Source organism: Neovison vison, chromosome 6 (assembly GCF_020171115.1).
Source record: "Neovison vison isolate M4711 chromosome 6, ASM_NN_V1, whole genome shotgun sequence".
Taxonomy (NCBI): domain Eukaryota; kingdom Metazoa; phylum Chordata; class Mammalia; order Carnivora; family Mustelidae; genus Neogale; species Neogale vison.
Window position 1 is genome coordinate 60,671,523 of NC_058096.1, and position 17,078 is coordinate 60,688,600.

A 17,078-nucleotide genomic window follows, 5' to 3' on the forward strand; every position below is an offset into this window, starting at 1 on the left:
TGATCCTCTGTCTTGTTTCTCAAATTCCTCATTATCAGTGAGATCACGTGATAATTGTCTTTCTCTGATTGACTTATTTCTTCTGCATAATACCTTCTAGTTCCATCCACACTGCTGCAAAAGGCAAGATTTTGTTGTTTTTTTTTTTTTTTGGATGGCTGCATAGTATTCCATTGTATATACATACCACATCTTTATCCATTCATTTCGTGATAGACAGCTAGGCTCTTTCCATAGTTTGGCTATTGGGGACATTGCTGCTATAAACAATTGGGTGCACATGCTCCTTCGGATCACTATGTTTGTATCTTTAGGGTAAATACCCAGTAGTGCGATTGCTGTATAGTGGTATTTTCAACTTTCTGAGGAACCTCCATGCTGTTTTCCAGAGTAGCTCCACCAGCTTGCATTTCCAACAACAGTGTAGGAGGGTTCCCCTTTCTCTGCAGCCTCACCAACAGCTGTCATTTCCTGACTGATTAATTTTAGCCATTCTGACTGGTGTGAGGTGGTATCTCACTGTGGTTTTGATTTGTATTTCCCTGATGCCAAGTGATGTAGAGCATTTTTTCATGTGTCTGTTGGCCATCTGGATGTCTTCTTTGCCTAAATGTCTGTTCATGTCTTCTGCCCATTTCTTGATTGGATTATTTGTTCTTTGGCTGTTGAGTTTGATAAGCTTTTATAGATTTTGGATACTAGTCCTTTATCTTCATGACTGATTTTTATATATATAGTCTTAATTTTATTGCTTTTGTGCTTCCTACTTTTCTTATTCCTGATTATGGTCTTTCCTTTCCACTCAAAGAATCCCCTTTAACATTTTTTGTAAGGCTAGTTTAGTGATGATGAATTTCTTTAATTTTTGTTTCTCTGGGAAACTATGTCTCCTATTCTGAAAGATTAGCCTTGCTGAATAAAATATTTGTGGTTGCAAGTTTTTTTTTCAGCACTTTGAATATATCGTGTCTTCCTTCTGATCTGCAACATTGCTGAAAAATCAGCTGATAGCCTTATGGGATGTCCCTTGTATGTAACTTTTTTCTTGTTGCTCTTAAAACTCTCTATCACTACCTTTTTGCCATTTTAATTACCATGTGTTTGGTGTAAAAAGAGACAAACAAGGACAATACATAGTCATAAAGGGAACAATCTAACAAGAAGATCATTGTAAATAACTATGCACCCAACATGAGAGGACCCAAATACATAGAGCAGCCAGTGAACATAAAGGAAGTAATTGATAGTAATACAATAATAGTAGGACACTTTAACATCCCATTTACATCAATGGAAAGATCATCCAAACAGAAAATCAACAAGGAAACAATAGCTTGGAATGATACATTGGACCAGATGGATCTAATAGACACATCAGAACATTCCATCCTAAAACATCAGAATACACATTCTTTTCAAGTGCACATGGAACATTCTCAGATCAGATGTTAGGACACAAACCAACTCTCAACAAATCCAAAAAGATCAAAGTCATACCATGCATCTTTTCATTCTCAAGAAAAAAATCTGGAATTAACGAAATACATAGAGGTTGAATAACATGCTACTAAACATGAGTAGGTCAACCCAGAAATCAAACAGGAAATAAAAAAAATACACGGAGGCAAATGAAAATGAAAATACAATAGTCCAAAAATCTTTGGGATGTGGCCAGAGCTGTTCCAAGAGGGAAGTTTATAGCAACACAGGCCTACCTCAAGAAGGAAGAAAAACCTCAAACCTAACCTTATACCTAAAGGAGCTAGAAAAAGAACAAACAAAACCCAAAACCAGTAGAAGCAAGGCAATAATAAAGACAAGAACAGAAATAAATTGAAGGTAAAAACAAAACAAAAAACAAAAAATGCCACAAGAGAACAGATCAATGACACCAGGATCAATGAAACTGGTTCTCTGAAAAGGTCAACAAAATTGATAAACCTTTAGCCAGACTCATCAACAAAAAAAGAGGACTGAGAAATGAAAGAGGAAAAATAATAACCAATACCACAGAAATATAAAGGGTTGTAAGAGAATATTATGAAAAGCTATATGCCAACAAATTGGACAACCTAGAAGTAGATAAAATCCTAGAAACATATAACCTCCCAAAACTCAAAATAAAAATTTGAATAGACCAGTTACCAACAATGAGATTGGATCAGTAACCACAAACTCCCAACAAACAAAAGTCCAGGACCAGATGGCTTCACAGGTGAGTTTGACCAAACATTAAAAGAGAAGGTTAAGACCCATTCTTCTCAAACTATTCCAAAAAATAGTAGAGGAAGGAAGTTTCCAAATTCATTCTATAAGGCCAGCATTACCCCAATACCGAAACCAGATGAACACACTACAAGAAAGGGGTGCCCAGGTGGTGCAGTTGGTTAAGCATCTGACTCTTGATCTCAGGGTCATGAGTTTAACCCCTACATTGGCCTTCAAGCTGGGCATGGGTGGAGCCTACTTAAAAAAAAAAAAAAAAGGCACTATAAAAAAGAGACCTATAGGCCAATGTCTCTAATGAACATAGACCCCAAAGTCCTCAACAAAATACTAGTAAACCCAATCCAGCAATATATTAGAAAAAAAATCATTCACCACAATCAAGTGGGATTTATTCCTGGGATGCAAGGGTGGTTCAATATTCACAAAAGAATCAATGTGATACATTGATTAGAGACAGGATTAAAATCAGAGACAGGATTAAAAACCACGTGATCATTTCAGTAAATACAGAAAAAGTGAAAAGTATTTGACAATGTACAACACCCATTCATGATAAAAACAATGTACAAAGTAGGTTTAGCGGGAACAAACCTCAACATAATAAAGGCCAGATATGAAAGAAAGAAAGGAAGGAAAGAACAAAAGGCCATACATGAAAAATCCAAAGCTAACATCATACTCAATGGTGAAAGATGGAGAGCTTTCCCCCTAAATCAGGAACAAGATAAGGATGCCCACTCTCACCATTTTTATTCAACATAATACTGGAAGTCCTAGCCACAGCAATCAGACAAGAAAAAGAAAAAAAATCATCCAAATTGGTAAGAAAGAAGATAAACCTTTCACTATTTGCTGATGACATGATACTACCTCTAGAAAACCCTAAAGACTCCACCAAAAAATTAGTAGAATAAATGAATTCATAAGGATGCATAATACAAATTCAATATACAGAAGTCCATTGCATTTCTATACACCAGTAATGAAGTAGCAGACAGAGAAATTAAGAAAACAGTTCCATTTATAAGTGCACCAAAAATAATAAAATACCTAGGAATAACTTTAAGGAGGTGAAAGACCTGTATTCTGAAAATTATAAAACAGCAATGAAAGAAATGGAAGATGACACAAACCAATGGAAAGATATTCCAAGCTCATAGATTGGGAGAACAGATATTGTTAAAAATGTCCCTACAACTCAGTTAATCTACAGACTGAATGCAATCCTTATCAAAATGCCAACAGCATTTTTCAAAGAACTAGAACAAATAACCCTAAAATTTGTATGGAACCACAAAAAAAAAAAACTCTGTAGAGTGAAAGAAATCTTGAGAGAGAACAAAACTGGAAGTATCACAATCCCAGATTTCAAGATATACTACAAAGCTGTGGTAATCAAAATAGTACGCTACTGGCACAAAAGTAGACACACTGACCAATGGAATAGGATAGAGAGCTCAGAAAAAAAACCTATGATTATATGGGCAATTAATCTTCAAAAAAGGAGGTAAGAATATACAATGGGAAAAGGACGGACAGTCTGTTCAACAAATGTGTTAGGTAAATTGGACAGCTACATGCAAAAGCAAGAAACTGGACGACTTAATTACACCGTACAGAAAAACTTAACATGGATTAAAGACCTAAATGTGAGAACTAAGACCAAAAAAAATCCTAAAAGAGAGTATAGGCAGTAATTTCTTGGACATCAGCCACAGCAACATTTTTCTAGATAGGTCTCCTAAGGCAAGAAAAACAAAAGCAAAAATAAACTATTGGGACTACATCAAAATAAAAAACTTCTGCAAAGGAAACAATCAACAAAACAAAAAGACAGCCTACAAAATGGGGAAGATATTTGCAAATGATATATCCAATAAGGGATTAGTGTCCAAAATATGTAAAGATCTTATACAACTCAACACAAAAAAGCAATCTGATTAAAAAATGGGGCAGAAGACATGAAGATGTATTTCTCCAGAGAAGACATACAGATGGCCAAACGGCACATGAAAAGATGCTCAACATCACTCATCATCAGGGAAATGCAAATTAAAACCCTAAGAAATAACAAATGTTGAAAGGATGTGGAGAAAAAGGTACCCTTGTGCACTATTAGGAATGCAAACTGATGTAACTGCTGTAAAAAATAGTACGGAGGTTCCTCAAAAATTAAAAATGGAACTACCCTATGATCAGGTGATTCCACTGGGTAATTTTTTTTTTACTTTAAAAAAAAAGATTCTATTTATTTATTTAATTTATTATTATTAGTTTAATTTTTAAAATTTTCAGCATAACAGTATTCATTGTGTTTGCACCACACCCAGCGCTCCATGCAATCTGTGCACTCTCCAATACCCACCACCTGGTTCCCCCAACCTCCCACCCCCCACCCCTTCAAAACCCTCAGATTGTTTTTCAGAGTCCATAGTCTCTCATGGTTCACCTCCCCTTCCAATTTCCCTCAACTCCCTTCTCCTCTCTAACTCCCCCTGTCCTCCATGCTATTTGTTATGCTCCACCAATAAGTGAAACCATATGATAATTGATTGACTCTGCTTGACTTATTTCACTCAGCATAATCTCTTCAGGTTCTGTCCATGTTGATACAAAAGTTGTGTATTCATCCTTTCTGATGGAGGCATAATACTCCGTAGTATATATGGACCACATCTTCCTTATCCATTCATCCATTGAAGGGCATCTTGGTTCTTTCCAAAGTTTGGCGACCGTGGCCATTGCTGCTGTAAACATTGGAATACAGATGGCCCTTCTTTTCACTACATCTGTATCTTTGGGGTAAATATCCAGGAGTGCAATTGCAGGGTCATAGGGAAGCTCTATTTTTAATTTCTTGAGGAATCTCCACACTGTTCTCCAAAGTGGCTGCACCAACTTGCATTCCCACCAACAGTGTAAGAGGGTTCCCTTTCTCCACATCCCCTCCAACACATGTTGTTTCCTGTCTTGCCAAGTTTGACCATTCTAAGTGGTGTAAAGTGGTATCTCAATGTGGTTTTGATTTGAATCTCCCTGATGGCTAGTGATGATGAACATTTTTTCATATGTCTGATAGCCATTTGTATGTCTTCATTGGAGAAGTGTCTATTCATATCTTCTGCCCATTTTTTTACATGATTGTCTGTTTTGTGTGTGTTGAGTTTGAGGAGTTCTTTATAGATCCTGGATATCAACCTTTTTTCTGTACTATCATTTGCAAATATCTTCTCCCATTCCATGGGTTGCCTCTTTGTTTTGTTGACGTTTCCTTTGCTGTGCAGAAGCTTTTGATTTTGATGAAGTCCCAAAGTTCATTTTCACTTTTGTTTCCTTTGCCTTTGGAGACATATCTTGAAAGAAGTTGCTGTGGCTGATATCGAAGAGGTTACTGCCTATATTCTCCTCTAGGATTCTGATGGATTCCTTTCTCACATTGAGGTCTTTTATCCATTTTGAGTTTATCTTTGTGTACGGTGTAAGAGAATGGTCGAGTTTCATTCTTCTACATATAGCTGTCCAGTTTTCCCAGCACCATTTATTGAAGAGATTGTCTTTTTTTTTTTTTTTTGAGATTGTCTTTTTTCCATTGTATATTTTTTCCTGTTTTGTCGAAGATTATTTGACCATAGAGTTGAGGGTCCATATCTGACTCTGTTCCACTGGTCTATGTGTCTGTTTTTATGCCAGTACCATGCTGTCTTGGTGATCACAACTTTGTAGTAAAGCTTGAAATCAGGTAACGTGATGCCCCCAGTTTTATTTTTGTTTTTCAACATTTCCTTAGCGATTCGAGGTCTCTTCTGATTCCATACAATTTTTGGATTATTTGCTCCAGCTCTTTGAAAAATACTGGTGGAATTTTGATCGGAATGGCATTAAAAGTATGGATTGCTCTAGGCAGTATAGACATTTTAACAATGTTTATTCTTCCGATCCAAGAGCATGGAATGGTCTTCCATCTTTTTGTGTATTCTTCAATTTCTTTCATGAGTGTTCTGTAGTTCCTCGAGTACAGATCCTTTACCTCTTTGGTTAGGTTTATTCCCAGGTATCTTATGGTTCTTGGTGCTATAGTAAATGGAATCGATTCTCCAATTTCCCTTCCTGTATTTTCATTGTTAGTGTATTAGAAAGCCACTTATTTCCGTACATGGACTTCGACAGAGATCACAAGTAGGCAGAGAGGCAGGCAGAGAGAGAGAGAGGAGGAAGCAGGCTCCTCCTGAGGAGAGAGACTGATGCGGGGCTCGATCCCAGGACCCTGGAATCATGACCTGAGCCGAAGGCAGAGGCTTTAACCCACTGAGCCACCCAGGCACCCCTCCACTGGGTATTTACTCAGAATATAAAAACATTAATTTGAAAAATGTAAGCACCCCCATGTTTATTGCAGCACTGTTTATAATAGCCACATATGGAAGCAATACAATAGATTAAGGAGATGTGGTGTGTGTGTGTGTGTGTGTGTGTATTATACGAATAACACACACACACACACACACACACACATATATATATAATAGTATATTACTCAGCCATAAAAAGAATGGAATCTTGCCATTTGCAACAACATGGATGGATCTAGAGGGTAGGTATAATGTTAAGTAAAGTAAGTCAGAGAAAGACAAATACCATATGATTTCACTTACATGTGGAATTTAAGAACTAAGAAAGAGACAACAACAAAAACCCCCCAGAATTTTAAATGCAAAGAACAAACTGGCGGTTGCCGGAGGGGAGAGGGCTATGGGGATGGGTGATACAGGTGAAGGGGATTAAGAGTGCATTTACTGTTTAAGAAACAAAACAGATGAATACAGGGGAAAGGGAGGAAAAATTAGATTAAAAGCAGAGAGGGAAGCAATCCATAAAAAACTCTTAACTATAGGAAACAGAGGGTGGCTGGGGAGGAGGTGGGTGGGGGAATGGGATAAATGGGGTGATGCGCATTAAGGAAGATACTTGATGTAATGAGCACTGGGTATTATATGCAACTGATGAATCACTGACCTCTACCTCTGAAACTAATCCATGTCAACTAAATTGAATTTAAATTAAAAATAAAAAAGTTTAGCAAAAAGTACACATTTATTCTGTTAAAGACTCACAGTGCACATTTAATATATTACAGGCTCTGAGATTTCTCTAATAAGCCCCTTTAATTTTCATTAACGAGGTGCACTTATTGTTATGAGCACTGAGTACAGTATAGAATTGTTGAATTACTATATTGTACACCTGAAACTAACACTGCATATTAATTATACTGGAATTAAAACAATGAGGATAATAATAGTAATTGCTCAGTCATGGAGATGTCATTTATCCAGTGCCATCACATATGTAAAACAAATAGAACAGTATTTATAATATTAAAAAAAATCTACTGGTTCATGCAAGAGGAGCTGGACAAGCACACAGCTGAGCTTTCGCGGGAGAACTCCATAGGCAGTACTGATGATGAGACACTTAGGTCTGGCTGACATCTTGTCCCACCAAGTATAAAATTCCAGATTTACAGATTGTAACTCTCTATGTAATTATAAATTAATATATTGAGAAGTGATATAAATATGTAAGATTATGCCTCATGTTCTTATTAGGATCATCTCAGTGCTACTGAACTTTTAAGATGAGGCCTCACACTAATAAATGTCTCTCCTTCCTTCCCTTTCCCCCACAACTTTTCTAGATAATGTTCTTTAATTCATATAACATTGAATAAGAACTTGAATATCAATTTTTAAATGTTCTTTTTAAAAGTTCCTTTTAAAAGACCCGTGACTAAACAATAGGGTCACTCCTGCAAGAAAATGCATCCATTCATTTCCGGACTGAGTATCACAGTACCCGCTCTGCACCTGTACTGGGCATTACCACCACCTGGGAACACAGCACTGAGTAAGATGTGGCACTTCTACTGTTGGGAGGGACAGATGATAAATAAATGTGTAACTTCAGACAGTCTTAAGTGCTATGAAGAAAACAGGGTGGGACAGTGGCTAGACAGGGATATGGAGACTGGGTAGTCAGGGAGGTGCACAGATCAGGTTGTGTGAAAGCTCCAAGGAAGCCACAAGGTCTGTCTGAGGAGCCGTTGAGGGGTCAGCCATGGAGGACGGAGCTAAGATGGAAGCCATCAAGTTCTGGTGATAATTTTTCTTTTTTTTAAGATTTTTTTTTTTTTTAATTGAGAGAGTGAGCAAGAGAGACGGAAGACAGAGAGTGCATAAGTAGAGGGAGAGAGAAGCAGACTTCTTGCTGAGCTGGGAGCCCAATGCAGGGCTTGGCTCAATCCCAGGACCCTGGGATCACGACCTGAGCTGAAGGTAGACGCACAACCTGAGTGAGCCACCCCTGGTGATGGTTTTATATCAACTAGAAACTGGCCGAGAATTTATTTCTTGTTGAATGCATGGATTCCCGTATTGATTTCCTAACTTCAAGCCCTGCATAGGACCACTATCTTACTACTGTATCTTACAGTTTACAAACAAGACTGAATTAGAAAACTGGCGAAGGAGGTGGGCTACAAGAAGAAGAGAATGGTCTGGAGTCAGAGAGCCTGACTCAGAGCCCAGGCTCCATCATTTGGTATTTGTGTACTAAATCAATCTGCTACTTGCAGCTTCTGTTTCCTTGCCTGAAAATGGAAATCCTGACACTGCCCCCCTCCTCTCTGGGGTGTGTGAACACCCTCTCTGGCTGTCCTGCGCCACACCGGGCAACTGTCCCAGTGAATCTCTCAGTCTGTACATGGCAGCTGAGAAACAGAAAGAAAATAAAGGTGGACAAACAGGATGTTTAATAACAACACTTGAACAACGACAGTAAATAAAACATAGCTATTATTTGGGGGCTAAGCAGTGCTAAGTGAGGTACCATGTTACCCTGTTTAGTCTTCTCAACAATGCTGTTAGATTGGTTCTGTTGTTATCCCCATTTTACAAAAGAGGACTGGGAAGCTCTGAAAGGTTATTTGTCCGGGGTCATGCAGACCCAGTCTTAAACGGCAACCTTCAAAGGGAAGCATTTATTCAAAGGCAAGTCCTCTGGGTATCCTCACTCATTGCTTATTTTATTTTAGAACAAATTGGAATCAACCTGCTTATTGTTTTCCTGGCCCACAGATTTCAGTAACCTGTGAACAAGGGTGAGTAGGGTTTGCTGGTGGTGGGCACCTTAGCGGCAAGACAGGAATGCTTTTATAAAAACCAGACATTCGCAAAGGCACATACAAGCAAATGAAAACAAAGGAACCAAAAATTAATCTGGGTGCAGTGAGTTAGGGGTCATTTCTCCAGTTAAAGGACAATCTTCCCGCCTCAGAGCTTGGAGGCATCCGCCCACCACATCATGCTCATAAGCAATGACTACTGATCATTAAAACACAGATCATTTGTTTACTCTCAAGGGAAAGTATGTAATGAAATTTAGAACATTTCCATCCAAAATACTTAAAATTAGGAATCTAAGCAAAAATGTATATAAGAATAGCTTATTCCCTAAGGACACTGGCTTAAGTAAGACATCACTGTATTATAAATATTAATAGGATGTATACCATGATTCCACTTCTGTAAAGTTCCAAGCCAGGCAACACAAAATTATAGCCTCGAAGGCTGCATCCTTAGGCCAAAGTGAAAAGAAACCCAAGGATGTACTCATTATAAAAGTCAGGGGAGCCGTTTACCTTTGGAGGGAAGGGCACAGCTTGTAATTGGGAAGGAGCCCATGGGGATTTCCAGGGGCCAGCAGCGTCCTATTTCTTGACCTCAGTGGTGGTGACATGGGAGTCCACTTGACAGTAATTCATTAATCTGTATCTGTATGATTTAAGCACTTTTTTCTATTGGTGGTGTATTTCAGAGTAAATGTTAAAGACTGAACTTCAGAGATAAACCTGTATGACTAATAGACAGTATACTTTGCTCAGGTGATTCATGTGTTTCTCATCATTTCACCCTCTGGAAAGCCCCTGTGAGGCAGAGAGGGCAGGCATCCTCCTCCCCCTCATTTTAAGATGGAGACCCAGGAGTTCCAGGGGTTTCCAAAGAGTCACTGGATGAGCTGGGCCTCCCCCCGCTGTCTCGTTAGCTTCAAGTACCCAGCTCTCCCAGCCCTCACCTCATCCATAAGCCATATCCCAGGCATAGAATACACTGTGGAAGAGTTATGAAGTCCGAGTGAATTTCCTCAGAAATCAGAACCTCACCTGTCATGATGTTCCACTGCAATCTCATGCTTGCTCTGGGAATCAATCTGGGCCTCCCTGACCATAGTAAACCAGGCCCTGAATATCTTCTTCTGAAGAAAATGTACCCACAGTTTTTGTACTTCTTCCTCCAGATCAGTCAGGTACTGGGGATGAAGAAAGGAATAGAAGTGAGACAAATAATATCACAGACAAAGAATTAGAGCAAATAAACAGTACAAAAGAGAACTGCAACAAATACAAAAGAACAAAGGACACTGGGGGCATAAAGAGAAAAAGATAGCATGGCAGCCAAAATAATATCCTCTGCAATGTATTAAAAAAACAATGGAGCCAGAGGTGTGGAAACTGTTCTAAGCCTGAGGGGGTAGGTTTCTAGTAAAATCACTTAAGCAATTATGGGATAAGCAACAAGAAATGAGTATAAAAGCAAAAGCTGATGTAATGTTACATTAAGTTTATAAACAAGTTTATGGACACTCTGTGTAAAAAGTGTTTTATACTTAGGAAGAATTGATTTGACATTTTCATATGCATTTCAAAGCAAGGAACAGGACCGACTATTCTATATTGTTCTTGAAAAAAACACAAAAAACAAAAAACAATAGTTATGGACTAATTTGCACCTAATTTTCTTACACAGGATTGAGCAGAGACATGTATTTAAAGCTTCCTTCCCTGTATGGCCTTACCTGTAGCCAGCTCCGGATAACTCTCCGAAGCAATATTTGGCAATAGAACTGATCAGCCCGGGCTGTGTTCCTAGCCAGGACTTCCTGACTATACTGGAACCAGGACAGCAGGCATTTTCTCTGTAGAGCCAAAGAGTGATGTTCTTCAGCCACCTGGACAATTTTTTAAATGAGAAAAGGAATTTATCCCTTGTATGTTTAATCACTTAAGGAACTACATACCACCTTGGCAAATAATGCCATAAACTACTTGTAAGTCACTATAGAGGGAATAATCTTAAGGGCATTCAGACTATGTCCTAAGAGCTCTTCTACTGACCCTATTTTGTGGGGGTTTTAGATTCACATCATGCACAGTCTTGCAGTGCTGTCTCCCTGAAGACCACAGTGACTGGCTGGTTATTTGGAAAATGGAATAAACCTCCAAAGCCATTATTTCATTTGCATCAAGTTTCAAAGTGTGTAGGTGATGATATTCTCAGTTTGTTCTCCTGGAGCTTGGACAGCAACTCCATAATAAACCTCTCTATTATGTACTTAAACACTGTCTAACTGAGGAAATGCCAATATACTTTCAACTAGTTTTATAGTATGAGCTGTCACCAGCATTGAAATTTAGACATTGTTAATAAACCACAAAAACATTTGATAGGAAAATAACATGATGAATAATTTAATGTCTTACCAACTTAAAAGGTTCAGAGAGCGCATTCCAAAATAAACATGTAACTCAGAGTTTATAAATTTTAAAAGGTAACTGTTGTATTCTTTTAAGAGGCAGGCAGGAAAAACCCTTCCCTCTCAATCCTATCCATAAAATTACACCTTTTTCGAAGCCTTGCCTAACCAGCCAGCACCATGAATGGAAGTGATCCCAAGTGAATCTCTTGACAGTACTACTTATTGGCCCAAATGACCATCTAGGAGGCCACTGGGACACTCGAAACCACTGTCTGGCCTGACTCATCCCAGTCTGGGAGCCAAAAGCCAAGGGGAGCCTCCTTCGCTTCCTTCTCTTTGTCCTCTGGGAAAACAGAGAACCAGGAAGAAAAAGATTATCAGAAGGTCTCAAAGAAGTTCTGAAATGGTTTTTGGATTAAATAGCCTATAGTATACTGAGTTTAAGGGAAAAATGCTAAATAACTCTTCTGAAAAAATGTTACAAACAAGGCAGGGACTGTTTAACTGGATCTTTCTTTTTTCTTAATTTTTTTTGTATCCCTTCCTAGAAGCCAACTCAGTTGGGTAAAGAAGCTACCCCTTCCTTTTACTGTGCTCCAGAACTTTTCCTTTTATTTCTTATTTTTTAACTTTCACCTGGTGGTTACCATCTACCTTAATACTCTGGTTCTGACAGTTTAATGGTGTGCCAGAACCGGGTTGCTTTCCTGGACTGTGTTCCCAGGTGCTGGCTACACTTTGGCTTTGTAACCAATGTGCTATATGACTTCAAGAAGTCAGTACTCTCTAAGGCTCAGTGCCCTTATTACAAATAGAAAGAGGTGAAGAGGACTGGTAATGCTCTAAAATTCTACTACCTTGTCATGACAGACTGAATAGTGGGCTCTCAAGGAAGGCCATGTCCTAATCCCTGGAACCTGTAAATATGTTACCTTATGTGGTCCAAGGGATTTTGCAGATATGATTAAGTGAAAGATTGAAAAACAGGGAGATTATCCTATATGATGATATGCAAGAGCCCTAAATGTAATCATAAGAATGCTTGTCAGAGGGAGGTGACAGGGTCAGCATCAGTGTATGTGACCTGAAAGCAGAGAGAAGAGTGATTCGAGGAGGGAGCTGAGAGCAACAGGATGCCGGTGGCCACTGGAAGGTGAAAGAGGCTCAGAAACAGATTCCACCTCCCTTGGAACCACCAGAAGGAAGTGCCCTGCTGATCCTCAGACCTTGGCCCAGCAAGTCCAGTTCTAAGTTAGTATATGTGTTACTGTAAGTTGCTAATGTGGTAATTTGTTGTAACAGCAATAGGAAGCGAATGCACTTGTTATGAGCTAGAGAGGTGATTCCCAAAATGTGGTGCTCAGACCACTCAGAATCCCCCAGGCTACTTATTAAAAATGCAGATTCCCTGACGCACACCAGCCAGCATCTCAGACATACCGAGAATACCTGGCAGTGGAATCAGGAATGTGCGTTTTTATAAGATCTCAAGATGAACGGATAACAGGTTTTATGAACAGAAAAGTTTGGAAAGGCTGGTTTCAGATCTGTCTTCCTGTTTTTCTTTTAATTGGGTTTTTCTGTATTTAAAGCCTATAGTTGTCATTTTCAGATCAAACTCCAGTTTCTATTTTTTTTTTTTTAAAGATTTTATTTGTTTATTTGACAGACAGAGATCACCAGCAGACAGAGAGGCAGGCAGAGAGAGAGAGAGAGGGAAGCAGGCTCCCCGCCGAGCAGAGAGCCCGATGCGGGACTCGATCCCAGGACACTGAGATCATGACCTGAGCCGAAGGCAGCGGCCCAACCCACTGAGCCTATTTTTTTATTTAAATAAAGAAATAGAAAAATTTTAATTTGGTTATTCACCCATAGATTCAATTTGTTTCAGCATTTTATACCTTTTTTGAATTTATTCAAAAACTAGGACCAAAAAAGAAGAGCTGATAGGAATATAAGAATGAATCTTTCCATTCGCTGTCTGCTTTTCCTTTGCGTATTAATAAATGAACCCCCGCCCCCAATATACAAAAGTCAGATAAAACAAAACTAGAAGCATTCAGTTAGATAGCAAATGTTCTTTGTAGTAGTGTACTATAAGGAAATTTTCAGTTCAAATTTCAAATTTCATTTCCAAATTCATTCACTCAGAAGACTAGAGAGTTAGCCCTTCTCTCTCATTACATGGAAAAAGCCACAGCAAAATAGCAATGGCTCCGGGCACAGATGGATCCTCTTGCCCTCAGGCCAGATCACCACAAATGGCCTTCCTCAGCTGGTTTGGAATACTCAGTAATTCCAGAACCATTGGTAAGGAGGCTGAGGACAAAAAATCAGGGACAGAGGAAAAAAACAATTTTGGGAAGGTAAAAAAGTATGAAAAACGGGGAGAGAACAAAGAGAATGAAGAATGAATAGGCAGGGAGACTACGTCACATTTCCAGAGGTATAATCTGCAGCATTACTCAATTTAGTGGGGCTCATGATACTTGGTTTTCATAACGCAAAATGCTAGTTTTACTCTTCAATATTAACCTGGCCAAATGTGTAAGCAATAGTGGTCATACCTAGAATTACTGTGCTTATTTTTAAACAATTCTAAAAATAACATCTCATCTATTTTGAGCTTCTGATCATTTAGTTTAGAATGCCCTGCCCTATGCACTGGGTAAGTTTGAAGCTTACTGTTACTTGATTTTATATATCTCTGTGTGGCAGAGTAGGTTATGGTTCCCTATAATAGGATTACAGATCCCTACTCTTTGTATGTGATTTCATAATGCCTCTCAATGAAGTAGATGGAACTTTTCCTCCTCTTAATGACCTTGAGTTTGTCTCTATGATTTGCCTCGGCCAATGAAATGTTAGTGGACAGGATACAAGGAGAGATGTTGTGTGGGTTGTTTACATCATTGGGTTTAGTTGTTGCACAGTAGATATTTGCCAGGTGAAAAGCACGGCCTGAATTACTGCTGAAGCCAGCAAGAGGCTGTGGAGAGACCTGAATATAATCCACAGCTGGCCCACAGACATGTGAGTAAGAAACAAATGTCTAAATTGCAAGCCACTGGTTTTTGAGGGCGTTATGCAGCTTTATTCAAACAGAAACCCAATACCTTATGGTAATTATTTCCTCTTTATGAGAAACATGGCTAAAATTGAGAGAAGCCTCTATTCATCTTACTTTAAAAAAGTCTTTAATAAAAAATCTACTCACTTTGTTTCCAACCTACACAATTATAGAAATCTTTCTCTTTTTTGGAAGACCAAATCTGAACTCTTATCCAAAACAAAGAATTACATACACTTGGTTAGCTTTTATTTTTAGCTTTTAAATCACCAAGCAGCCCTCAATTTGAATTGGGTGTTTATTCCATTTGAAAAGTCTATTTTGTAATTTTGGAAGGAAGTGTGTGACACCATACCTGGATGTTTTGCTTGTTTTGTAGTCTCAATCTCTTCCAAGGTTCCAGGCCTTTTTTCCTTAGCAACATCCTTTCATAATGTTCTTTGGCGACTGCTTCCAGCTGCTGGTTCCTCTTAATTCTCTTCTGCTTCTCTAGTTCTTTCTGGGAAAAATTCAAATGTGAAAATGCTGAGAAGGGACCAAGATGGTGACATAGGAGGTCCTGGACTTCCTTCCGGCCTTGGATGCATTCAGTGTATAGCTACACACAGAGCATTTCCCTCTGTTAGAAATCTAGAAACTAGCTGAGTGACTCATCCCTATCAGGTGAATGAGGAAAACACCCATATTAAATTGGAAGGACTGAAACAGGCTTCTGACATAAACCCCATCCCTGGCACAGCACCATACAACAGGGAGGGAACTCCCAACTTGGAGCTTCTCTCTGAGGAACGCAGGGTTTGGACTACATATCTGGCACTTCATCTTTTAAAACAACTACTCAGGAAAAGGGCCATAAAATGACTGCCTCTGAAAGCTACTGGGGCTTGTGTCCATGAGATATACAAAATGATAGGAAACAAAGAAACAGTTCTTAATGGATGTGTGCATACTTCCTATGGCTATCCCCTTAGGGTTCAGCCCTGAAAGAGCAGACAAATATGCCCATCTCCCTGTCGCTCTGAAAGCGGTTTGACCATATGGTAAGCTAATGCCTGTGGGTCCAGCTTCTAATTTAGCACACATTTAGGGGTTGGTTGTGGTCTTCCCCAAAGGAAGTGCCTTATTCTGCCTTTTCCCTCTAGCTCACTCCAATAAAACCAAACAACCAGCATCTCTCTGGAAGGAGCTTGGACACAATCTGGTTACCCAACATTTATGATTACCACTTGAGGGATGGGACCCTGGTTTGCTTGGCTCGGAAAGCCAGTGGAGCTTACATTTACAAGTTCTACAGGACTGTAACAAAGAAGTAATTTTTAAATGGGTGTAGAAGTACCCTTCTCCCCATGTGGACTCAGTGCAGAGGGAACAGGCAAAATACACCTCATAGTTTCTCCCTGGAAGGGGCTTAGTTACCCTACATTCCCAGTTGCTACTTGAGGGTACAGTGTTGTTGGTTTTTTTTTTTTTTGAATATATTTTTTATTCTTTTCCTTTATTAATTATTTTTATTAACATATAATGTATTATTTGCCCCAGGGGTACAGGTCTGTGAATTGTCAGGTTTACACATTTCACAGGAGGGTACAGTTTTATAATCAGCTTGAATCTAGGTGCTGACTGAGATTTTCCCCTTTGGGACACTGAGAAGTATTGGTACAGCTCAACTACTGGGAGCTAAGAACAAAGACAACAGACTGGATGATCACTAAGGTTTGAGAGACAGTCAAGAACCTGGGTAAGGCTGACTGATAAGGTTCATCTCCCACAAGAGACCGCTCTGTCAAGACTATGAGAGGTGGCTGCTTTATCTCATGTGCAGAAACCAACAGGAAGAGTCAAGAAAAGTAGAGACGGGAATATCTTCCAATGAAAGGAACAAGATGAATCTCTAGAAATCAATCTTAATGAAATAAATGATTTACTCAATAGACAATTCAAAACAGTGATCATAAAAAAATGCCCACTGAGTAATGCATGAACAAAAAATTTCACCAAAGAGATACAATAAATCATATAGCTGAAGAATACAGTAACTGAACTGAAAAATTTGATAAAGGGTTCAACATCAGGCTATATCAGGCAGAAGAAAGGATAAGCCAATTTAAAGACAGAGCAGAGAATTCATCCAATCAGGGGAAAAAGAAAAAAAGAATGAAGATAGCATAACGGACTGACAGGACATCAT

At 38.9% G+C, this 17,078-nt stretch overlaps 1 protein-coding gene across 2 annotated transcripts in view; it reads right to left on the bottom strand.

The window, feature by feature from the left end:
* The window catches only part of CCDC191 (coiled-coil domain containing 191), a 90,343-nt gene that overhangs the window by 6,831 nt on the left and 66,434 nt on the right, over positions 1 to 17,078 (bottom strand). Inside the window, exons 14-16 of one of the 2 annotated variants that reach the window (XM_044251415.1) lie at positions 15,246 to 15,389; positions 11,140 to 11,292; positions 10,448 to 10,593 (exon numbers count right to left, since the gene is read on the bottom strand). In XM_044251415.1, the coding sequence (XP_044107350.1) occupies positions 10,448 to 10,593; positions 11,140 to 11,292; positions 15,246 to 15,389 (443 nt within the window). Of the gene's footprint in view, positions 1 to 10,443; positions 10,594 to 11,139; positions 11,293 to 15,245; positions 15,390 to 17,078 lie in introns of those variants that run through there. The other variant, XM_044251417.1, reaches the window with a different exon arrangement.